Source organism: Dermochelys coriacea, chromosome 17, assembly GCF_009764565.3.
Source record: "Dermochelys coriacea isolate rDerCor1 chromosome 17, rDerCor1.pri.v4, whole genome shotgun sequence".
NCBI classification, from domain to species: Eukaryota; Metazoa; Chordata; order Testudines; family Dermochelyidae; genus Dermochelys; species Dermochelys coriacea.
This window is the reverse complement of record NC_050084.1, coordinates 5,067,836-5,079,184: the sequence shown is the minus strand read 5'-3', so window position 1 is coordinate 5,079,184 and position 11,349 is coordinate 5,067,836. Positions and strand designations below refer to the sequence as shown.

Below are 11,349 nucleotides of genomic sequence, written 5' to 3'. Positions count from 1 at the left end.
TATCCTGAAGGACGAGCCATCGCTCTCTCAGATCTTGGGAGACAGACCAGTCCTTGCTTACAGACAGCCCCCCAATCTGAAGCAAATACTCACCAGCAACCACACACCACACAACAGAACCACTAACCCAGGAACCTATCCTTGCAACAAAGCCCGTTGCCAACTCTGTCCACATATCTATTCAGGGGATACCATCATAGGGCCTAATCACATCAGCCACACTATCAGAGGCTCGTTCACCTGCGCATCTACCAATGTGATATATGCCATCATGTGCCAGCAATGCCCCTCTGCCATGTACATTGGCCAAACTGGACAGTCTCTACGTAAAAGAATGAATGGACACAAATCAGACGTCAAGAATTATAACTTTCAAAAACCAGTTGGAGAACACTTCAATCTCTCTGGTCACTCGATCACAGACCTAAGAGTGGCTATACTTCAACAAAAAAGCTTCAAAAACAGACTCCAACGAGAGACTGCTGAATTGGAATTAATTTGCAAACTGGATACAATTAACTTAGGCTTGAATAGAGACTGGGAATGGATGAGTCATTACACAAAGTAAAACTATTTCCCCATGGTATTTCTCCCTCCCACCCCACCCCCCACTGTTCCTCTGATATTCTTGTTAACTGCTGGAATTAGCCTACCTGCTTGTCACCATGAAAGGTTTTCCTCCTTTCCCCCCCCTGCTGTTGGTGATGGCTTATCTTAAGTGATCACTCTCCTTACAGTGTGTATGATCTCTGTGTGTGTGTATATAAATCTCTCCTCTGTTTTTTCCACCAAATGCATCCGATGAAGTGAGCTGTAGCTCACGAAAGCTTATGCTCTAATAAATTTGTTAGTCTCTAAGGTGCCACAAGTACTCCTTTTCTTTCAGCTTACCTTCTGAATCTCCCAATAACTGATTTCCGTAACCATTTTATAAGTCAATGGCCTGACTTAGTCACCATTCCAGAATGTCTTTTTGAAATGTTTAGCATTCATACGAATAAGAAAAAATGATTGAACTAGATAAAGCCTGCCATGGTACTGCTAGGCGTGTTGCAGCCTACCTCATGCAGCTCTCCATAATATCAAGTCAATCGTGCAAACTACATCTCTGTACACCAACCACTGACTCCAGCTCTTCAAGCTGCTCTTTTGCAGGTGATATCTAGGCTCATTGGCTCCATAACTATTGACAAGGAAATGCAGCATGACTTTCTCAAGATTCTGTAATTTTTTTTGTTTTTCCTTAAGGTTTTATTTTTAAACAGAGGACTGAGGACAGTTTTAGTAAATCCAGAGCCCATTAAATTCTCTAGGGACCACTTCCTGCTGCAGTAAAAGCAACTGTCCAGAGTTCCACAACTTCAGAATCTGTTGCAAAAATACACTGCCCAAGGAATTGTTTTACCTTTTTCAGATACCTGGTATGATATAAGAGCTGAAATGCCAAATCCACAACTAGTTTGGAATATTGCATATTTTTTTGCACTGAAAAAATAGATGGTGGGTTGTATGGGTTTGTTTGGTGTTTGTGCATGTGAAAATATCTAAAATTTGTTCCCATCAGCTCCACTCAAAATAAGGCTGCTACTTCAACACCAAGCAAAGAATACTCTACTCAGTAAGCTATTTGGCTAGTGTTTTATGTAATAATAAAAAAAGAGATTGAACACTGACCAAATTATAATACCACATCCATATTATATGATGCTATAGAAAACAAATTACAACAATACTATTGGAAGATGATAGATGTGCTGCTTTGTGTGTATTTTTGCCTATATATATCTGGACTGTTCTGTCTGGCCAAGGCAACCTTGGAACTGCGGTCCTCAGTGCATATCTTTTTTGTAATTAATTTCCATCAAACCTTTTCCCCTCATATTTGTACTTTTTCATGTTTGTATTGGTCGTTTTGTAAACTATTTTAATAATGCGTCTGTTTGTTTTTTTTTCTCCACATCCTTGCTCTGGACCCAGTCCCACAAATCTTTCCTGTACAGACCTCCCTTTGATTTCAGTGAGTTCTGAATGTGGAAGGCTTGCAAGATTGGGCCCTTTGTTTCCTCTTTGACATAGGACTATATGCAACTGCCAGTTAAGTCAATGGGAATCTTTCAGTTGACATTAATGGAAGTTGGATTGGCCCCATAGTCACTATTAAAAGATGATTAATTCTTGGCATGTTTTGTTTGGTATATCAAAGTCACAGGACCAAGGCATAATTTCTAGAAGCATTTAGAGCATTTGCATCTCTTGTGGCAAGTTTTACTGTCTTAACTTCAGACTTATTTGAATGTTTTTGAATAGATGTAGTGGATTACTTGCACACCGAGTGTTCATAATTTTGTAGATTTCGGTTTTGTTTTGTTTTTTTAAAGTTTCCTGAGGAATGCTAGTCTGTTTTGTAAGAACATTGTTCACCAATGTATTTTTAGGCATCTTGCAAAAATGCAGTGCCATTTAAAACTACAATAGAACCTGAGTTACAAACCCCCATGAATAAAGGTTGTTCATAACTCTGAAATATTCATAACTGAACAAAACATTATGGTTCTTTCAAAAGTTTACAACTGAACATTGACTTAATACAGCTTTGAAACTTCACTGTGCAAAAGAAAAATGCTACTTTCCCTTTATTGTCTAGCAGTTTACGTTTAACACAGTACTGTATTGCATTTGCTTTTAGCTTTTTTTTTCTTTGGTCTCTGCTGCTCTCTGATTTTGTACTTCTGGTTCAAAACGAGGTGTGTGGTTGACTGGTCAGTTCGTAACTCTCTGGTTTTCATAACTTTGAGGTTCTACTGTAATAACAATTTATGTACAGTAGGTGGCCAATATTTTAGTTAGATCTGCTGGGGGGAAAGCTCTCCAAAGGCAACTGTGGAATTCACCTTTGTTTTGAGTATTCTATAGATCAACACACTGAATAACTTATCAGTGAGTGTAATAAGAACTATTGAATTAAGTATTTGGAAAATGCTAGAGTATGTGCTTCCTTCGAGCTTGTGAACTGATATTGTAGAAAGTGGAATAATTTCGACTTTCATTTTCTTAACATTTCCTTGTGAATTCTTTTTGTAAGGAATGTGGATTGACATAATTTAAGTAAAAATTAAATATAAATGAATAGTTTCCAATAAAGTTACTGTACATTACAATCTATGAAATGTTTGTCTTCATACTGAACTGGCAGAGGGGAACTGTTTTTTATCTTAGTTTGCACTGTGAATAAATAGCAAGCTGTAACAACATTTTTTAGTGTTCGTGTAGCTCACAAACCTGACGTATTGAGAGAGGCATAAAATGCTGAGTAAAGTTTTGTTGCTGGCAGCCACAGGTATCTCTGGTCAACCAGATTACAAACAAAGACAAAAGCATCAGCTGAGATGGAGTGGCTACTGCCACATGACTCTTCTGTAATAAGGTAAAACACATCCTCGAATAGTATGTACAAAAACTTTCAATAGGATTTGATTTTTTTTAAGATAATAGTTTCTTTAGATATGTTCATACACTCCCTCCATTGCAATATGTTCTGTTTTCATATATGGTCCCATTTTATTTTATTTTTAAGGGAAATGCATGAACATACTAGGAGTTCAAATAGTGATAAATGTAAAAAGTATTTTAAAATTATAGGAAATTTGCTGTTTTAGTAATTTTAATGGCCAGTTTCACTGGGTGGTAGTGATCAGTTATTTTATTTCAGTATATGCACTTAAAAAATACAAAATAAAAAAAACCTCTCCTGTACTCTAGGTGTCTTGGAAAGCAATTAAAAATACTGTCTATGGACTTGCTCCTTAAACTCTATCCAGAAAACTAAGTGGCACATAGTACAGGTACTGCAGATTTTACATAGTATTATATAAAATATTAGTTATTGTATATTAGTCCATAAATATTTATTGCACTCTGAAATAATTAACATAAGAAACAATATGTAGATATCAGAGCAACTCTTGTGAATTTCAAAGTAAATGTCCTTATCTAATTATTTCAAATTTATCGTTGTCCCCATAGCATAATATACAATTGAATGTGCTTTTTCATATAACATAAAAAGAAAAAAATCTTGTACCAAATTCTAATCTGCTTCAAGTTGACTTTTTAATTATGTCGCCTGAACAACCGTAACAACAAACATCCTGAGGGACAACTATAAACATCAAAAGGGGAAGTTACTGATGCATTAAATGACTTTTTTTTTTTTTTTTTTTTTTTTGAGAATACCAGAACATGAACTGTTTGCTCAGCGGGGAAGCTTTTCTCTTCACAACTCCTAAATTTCCCTTAACCTATGCAGTTTTTTTGTATTACAGTCAAACCACGCGGTTAAACTGTTCAATAAAACAATCACTTGGTTTCTGATTCAAGCTATTGTGGCATAGCAGTCTGGTGGTTGCTATGCTATCTTGTTATAAACCTTCCCAGTTTAGATTACAGGCAGAAATCAAACAACTGGAATACTCCACACTTTTTTTTTTTTTTTAATTTGAGTTGAACTCACTTCACAAACTGATAAACAAAAGATTATGCTTGGTTAGATTAAAACTGTCAGTCACTTTCTGTTCTAGAGTCAGGCTGCTTAGCTCTTCCCTTTCTTCTGGAATAGTGAAGATTAAATTGCTTCTGCCGCTTAGATGAAGTGACATGAGTGATTAGGGGTTGGCAACATCTGAAATGGTGCTGAGTGTGATTTAAAAGCAAATGTAGCCAAAGATAAACCATCTGCAGGGCCACTTTAAAAAATTGGTTAAATTCTGAAAGTCTGTCTCTGTCCTTGCAGCTAAATTGTGTTTAGTAGGGATTTGGTTTTAACTGTTGCTGAAATCCAAAGTTTAAGACAACAGAGTTTAGGATTCATAGAACTAGAACAACTAAGGCCTAACGATAACAAAAACTCAGTAAGGTTGCTGGCACATAGTACAGGTAGTAAAGGTCTAAAACTAAGCTCAAATCCCAAGTTTGAAGAAACAGATGTTCAGAAATGTGTGTGGATTTGCAACAGCTACAGGGAACTGTATTTAAACTTGTTTAGGAGTTAGTGATGTCATCAACTGCAGCAGGGCAACAGAACACTGAGCTGTGTATCTGGCAGGTAGGTGAGAAGGGTGATAATGGCAACCAGAAGCATTTAGAAAAAATCATTTTCAGAGCCCCCAAAAACATGAAATTGGCATACCTATCATGATTTCAATAAATAATACTGAGTTCTTTTTACTAGCTTTTAAAGGTTTTCTTTGTAATCCTGAGCCTTAGAAACTACTTTAGGTAACAATCACTTTTTTTTTTTAATCACATGATTGCAAGATTTGGGGATTTTACAAAAACCACCCCTATTGTAAGAGTTGACAATATTGACACTTTAAGTGAGTTGGAGCAGAGAGGATGTCATGGGCTGGATTTTTCAGAGGATCTGAGCACCCTTAACTCTAATAGAAATCAATGGGAGCAGCTTGTGCTCAGTACCTCTGAAAATTGTGCCCTTTAATCTGTGTGTATGCTGTCGGGGGCAGGAGGGAATTTCAGTTAAGGCATTTGAGGGCTACAGTAATATAAGTGTTTAATACATTTACAAGGCCTGATGTGTTTTTAAAATGTTTTACTTTTATCATAGACCTAGAATAGTGAGAAATTTGTAGCACGTTATTTCTATCCCCACTGATTATTATGGTAGCCCTTTAAACAAAAAAAAAAAAATCTCCTTAAACAATGGTAAAATGTTCAAAGGAACTACCTGGTTTTCACAAACTCTACTTCAAACTTATTTTTACTGACAAATTTTAAATGAGGCAAAGGAGCCTCTGCTCTCACCCGCTGCTTTCAAGGAATGTAAGAAGATGCCCAGTCTGTAACACCATCAACTCTCACACTGTAGATTTGAAACTCAGTATCCGTATCTAGCCCACCTGTGTCACTTCTGTAAGAGAGTGTCTTCCACATTAGCCAGGAGTGTGAGATTGTCCTGGATGTGAAATAGTGCACTTAAGGAAACCCTTTCAGTTGCCATTTTGAAAATCAGGAATGGATAGAGCATTTGCAAATACTGTAGGAAACAAACAATCTTGTAGTAGTCAGCAGAAGGAAAGAGGTTTTGAAAAAAGAAGCCAAGTCTTTCCTACTGGTAGCACAGTGCTTTGAAGATGAAACCTGCTGTATAAGTACTAGCATGTTGTTTTCCATCTCAGTTTCTTTTTTTCTATAGCAGGATGCAGGGGACAGGAGACATGATGGAGGCCATGTCATCCTGCCTAGTGATTCTGACCTATTAATCTCCAGTAATGACTTGCAGGGAGACCTCTCTAATTTTACTTTGGTTTTTATTTTATTTTTTTTTCCTGATGGGTGCTGTAGTGAGGCACTCAAGCCTTTCTGAGAAACATTTTTAAAATCCTTCTTTGCATGGACTAAATGTGAGGCAGCCACCCCACTGCTAATGCTACCGCTTGCAAACTAGGCCAGTGTCCTCTTCCTGGCTCCAGTGAGATTGGAAGCTGGGCCTGAAGATGGTGCATGTGGCCGACGCTGCTGCCTGCGGAAGAAGCGGGGAAGATTTAAAGCTTATTTACCAGCCTGCAAAAGTGGGACAGGGGTACAGCCTCCTACCTCATGCTGCAGCCGTGTAGGGAGAGGGGCTTGCGCTCTCTGCAGATGCTGCAGCCCTGGGAGAACAGCAGGGGCCCGTACCCCGTCCTTAATTTGTAATGAACGCGGTGCCGGGGTCAAGCAACTTTTACATTAAGAAGCGAGGCAGCAAGCCCAGGGCTGCTGGGGCTATGAACTACCGAGCCCTGGCAGAAATGAAGCACGGGCTGAACCCTTTGCTGATGCTGCAGCAGTGGGAGAAGAACGGGCGGGGAGAGGGAGGGGAAACCTGTATCCTCTGCTGAGGCCGCATCCTCAGCGATTGGGGGGCGGCTGCACCCTCTGCGGACGCTGCAGCAGCGGGGCGGGGGGCTGCACGCTCTGCGGACGCCGCAGGTGGAGGGGGGCGGGGACCGCATCCTTTGCGGACGCGCCACCCCACGGCAGCGTGCAGGCGCCCTGCGGCCGCAGGAGGGGACACGGCGGCGCCTGCGCACTGGGGCTGGGGAGGATCACGTGAGGGAGGGGTCGGCCCGGCTCCCTCAGCCGCAGGGCGGGCAGGCGGGAGGCCGAGCTGAGGGAGGAGCCGGCGGCGGCGCCCCTGACCCCCTGGGCGAACATGGCCGGTAGCTAGCGGGGCCGGGGCGCTGCGGAGGGAGCCGGGCCGGTGAGGAGCAGCCTCTCCCCCGCGGCTCCTTACGCTCTTTCTCTCCCGCAGGGGCTGCGGCCGGGACCTGCTCCCCGGGGCGCTGGGGAGCCTCCCCGCTGCGGGCGGGCGCCGGGAGAGGCGAGGCCATGGACGAGCAGAGCGTGGAGGTGAGGGGGTGGGCAGCCTCCACCTGCTGGGGCGGGACGGGCTCGGCTCCCCTCCCTGGCGGGAGGCCGCCTGCGCTCGAGCTTGGGGTGCCAGGGCGCCTGGGTTCCACCCCTGGCTTCGCCCTGGCTCCTGGGGCGGCCCCGGTTGTGGCGGGTCGAGGTGAGCATCGCTCTGCTGCCAGGCTCGCTGGCTGAACACGGGGCTGCCCAGGAAAGTTGGGCCTGGCCCACCCGCTAGGATGGTCTGTGCCTCTGTCTTGGGGAAGGGAGGACAGGTGGGTGATGTGTGAGCTTTCAGAAAGCCTCCGGCAGAGCCGCTCGCGAGGGAATAAGGAAACTAGGACCTGGCCTCTACCAAAAACTGAAGTTGACCTAGCTATGGGGCTGGGGGCGGGGGGGGGGGGGTGAGTTGTCCTCTCTTTTCGCACCCCTGCGAGGCGAAGCGAGGCTGATCTAAACTGTGGTGTCAGCACCGCTAGCTGGACGGAAGAATTCTTTCATTGACCTAGCTACTGTCTCTTGAGTAGATGGATTTGCTACAGCAACAGAAAAAAACCTCTTCTGTTGCTGTAGCAAGTGTCTACACTACGGCACAACTGCAGGCGTGTCGCCATCGTGCTTGTAATGTAGATGTACCATGAGTAGTTGTGGGGCGAGAGGTCAAAGAGCTGTAAGTTAGATATTGCACAAGAGACAGAAAACAAAGTATAGGTATAAGTTTTTCAACATGTCACAAGTTAATGGCTGGGTGCCACAAGGTTCTGCACTGAGACTGTTTAGCATATGCATTAATGATCTGGAAAAGGGAGTGAGCAGTGAAAGAGACAAAAAAAAAAAATGCAGGTGACACAAAATTATTTAGATTAGTCCAGGTTAGAGAAGATTTTGAAGAACTTCAGAGACACATAACAAAGCTAGAAATGGAGAGCATGATGGCTGATTAATTTTAGTTTTGACATGTGGAAGGTAAAATGCACATTGGAAGGAGTAATTGGAACCCATCATACGTTCTGCTGCATATGAGTTGTAACCACACAAGAAAAAGATCCAAACGCCATTGTGGATGGTTTTCGTGAAAAAACATCCGCTCGGTGTGCAGTGATAGGAAACCAACAATATTATGGTACAGTATAGGAAACACAGAAAATGTTGTTATGCCACTTTTATAAATAAATAAAAGGTTGCCCTCATCTGAAATATTGTATTCAGTTATGGTCACCATTTCTCAAAAATTATAGCAACAGTAGGATTTCAGAGATAGGAGACAAGTTTTTTGAGATATGGAAAGGTTTATGTAGGGAGAGAATGAGAAGATAGGAGATTATAAGGGCTTATGTACCTTGGGAAATTGATCATCGTAGCTCTAGCAAATTAACAATTCAGCTATAGTTACTCTCGAATAAATGATTTTTGAGCTGTCCTTTGGATTCTTTCCCATTTGTCCACCTCCTTTCTAAATTGTGGTGCCCAGAATTGGACACAGTACTCCAGCTGGGGCCTCAGCAGTGCTGAGTAAAGCGGGACAATTACCTCTCATGTCTTACATACAACACTCCTGTTAATACACCCCAGAATCATATTTGCCTTTTTTGCAGTCACATCACATTTTGCCATTTCATATTCAGTTGAATTTTGATATATTGGAGATGGTTCAGTATGTATGATTAAAGGATTGGAAAACACGTCTTACAGTGATAAACTTAAGGCGCTTGAGCTTTCTAACTCAATAAAGAGAAGGTTAAAGGGTGAGATCACAGTCTATAAGTACCTACATGGGGAACAAATATTTGATAATGTGCTCTTTGGTACAGCAGGCTATTATAACAAGATCCAATGACAGTAAGTAGCTAGGCAACTTTAGACTGGAAATAAGGTGTACATTTTTAACAGTGAGGGTAATTAATTAGGGTAATTGGATGTTTCTCTAAAAAATATGCTCTAGTTGAAATAGGAATTATTGTGGAGAAGTTTTTTGGCCTGTGTTAACAGGAGGTCTGACTAAATGATCACATCGGCCCTCCTGGCTTAAGAATCTGATTCTGTATGTGTAGAGTGCTTGTTCATTCAGGCCATTGTGTCATACACATACGAGTGGGAATAGTGTCTTTTGGCTACAGACATATACAGATGGAAAAAAATAGTGATAAAACAAAGTGAACTAACAGCATGTTCATGGAAAAAGAGAAAATGGGGAAGGTGTGATCGATGGTTGTTTGTCTTGGGACATGCCACCATCATGATTCAAGTTCAGCATGTCATCTGTAGCCTTGCAGAGTAGGACTCATTGTTATTAAGTCTGATGGTTTGACCGCTGAACATCTAACCAGCTTCAAGTGTATATCTTAACACTGGTGTGAATCTTAACTTTTTTCAGAGCATTGCTGAGGTGTTCCGATGTTTTATTTGTATGGAAAAGTTGCGTGATGCACGTCTGTGTCCACATTGCTCCAAGCTATGTTGTTTCAGTTGCATTCGGGTAAGTTCACATTTTATTTTCTAATTTCTGTTTATGTATAGATTATTAACTAAAGAGCTACAGGGCAAACTTACCTTGTGTCCTTGCTGGAGCACTGAGTTTCCTTTCCTTACTCTGTGCTCCTTGTTTCTCCCTATAGAAGTTAGACTTGTACCATGACCAACCCTTTTGGATCACTCAACACTGCTTAATTGGCTGGAAGAGTCACTTTTGAGCAACAAGCATACAACAGTCCCTTCCTCTAACATCTCATAAGGGGTCTTTTCAGTGCTGCCTGTCTGGGAAATGAGACCTAGACCTGCAGTACAGAGTTCTGCTAGGCCATAATACCTTTGTAATTTGTGAGGCCCTGTCCATATTAAAACAGGCTTCAATCATGGCTGCTGAATTGTTTTCCTGGCACCATGTTCAGAAACAATGCTAGAAGCCTGTTGAGTGAGTAGTTGGGTAGTCTTGGGCATAGTTTTGGCTAGTGTGGTTGCCTGCCACAAAATCATGAGCACTGGAGTACCAAGCCGATCGCTACTGTTGTATTTGATGATAGCACTTACAATGTGGTTTTGAGTGTAGGACTTATGGCGGTGGAAAATTTTGAGATCTTGGGTAGTGTTTATGGGTCTGGCAAATAAAAAAATCCATCTTTTGACTTGTAACTTGTGCACATGATTGTAGATCAAGATATTAAGGACTCTAACCATGCATTAAGGATGCCAGTTGAGTTACTGTTGCTCTATGGAAGTGGTTTTTAACTGTTTTGGGCTCAGGACTCATTTGTAAACCTTGATGGACTGTCATGGCCTTGGAGATATGCCTCCAGACCTAATTCTCCTCCTCCCAGTGGTCTGTCCTGGGTGAGGGGGCGCTTAGAGTTCAGATTCCAGATGCTTTGGCCAGGTGTGAACAGCTGGGCAACCCATCCCCCACTGGCAACTTGGGGGAAGGGTGGTAAGATGAGACATTCACCCAAAAAAACCAGTCCCCGCCACATGGTGCATGGGGCACAGAGGATAAAGCAGGGATTTGGAGTTCTGGGTAAAGGGAGGTCGGGGAGCCTAGGGGTATAATGAAGAAGGAGTTGGGAGGCTGGGGAAGGACATGGGAATGGAGGGAGCTGGGGGAGATGCAGCAAGCCAACGCCTCCTCAGAAAACACACAGCCCCCACACGTGGCCCATGGGAGACAGAGAGTAAAGAGGATTTGAGGTCCGGGGGTAAAATGGGTAGGCTGGGCAGAAAGGGCTGGTGGGAGTACAGTGAGGGAAGATCTGCAGGGATAAGGGCTAGGATGATCAGTATGATGGGGAAGAGTCACCCAGCTGTGCGGGAAGGATACATTGGGAGGTCCATTCTGGAAGGGATGGAGAGCAGGATGGGGTATGGCAAATGGGGTGTCACATGGCAGTGGGGCGCGATGAATTATATTGGAGGGGGGAAGTATCTACGGGAGACTGTGACACCAACTGCACCCTC

At 42.5% G+C, this 11,349-nt stretch overlaps 1 protein-coding gene and 1 long non-coding RNA gene across 10 annotated transcripts in view; both read left to right on the top strand.

The window, feature by feature from the left end:
• Positions 1–884: 884 nt before the first annotated feature.
• On the top strand, positions 885–4,085 carry LOC122457004. The gene is made up of 2 exons (XR_006276260.1): positions 885–3,424; positions 3,760–4,085. It is a non-coding gene; the product is annotated as an uncharacterized LOC122457004 (long non-coding RNA).
• Positions 4,086–6,977: 2,892 nt separating this feature from the next.
• TRIM37 (tripartite motif containing 37) overlaps positions 6,978–11,349 on the top strand; it is a 51,606-nt gene continuing 47,234 nt past the window's right edge. For 7 of the 9 annotated variants that reach the window (XR_006276259.1, XR_005289333.2, XM_043499633.1 and 4 more), the window contains exons 1-3: positions 7,098–7,214; positions 7,307–7,404; positions 9,779–9,880. Coding sequence is in view for 7 of the 9 variants with exons in the window: in XM_043499633.1 (XP_043355568.1) it covers positions 7,208–7,214; positions 7,307–7,404; positions 9,779–9,880 (207 nt within the window). In the remaining 2 variants the exon portion in view is untranslated. Of the gene's footprint in view, positions 7,405–9,778; positions 9,881–11,349 lie in introns of all 9 variants that reach the window. The other 2 variants (XM_043499632.1, XM_043499631.1) reach the window with 2 other exon arrangements.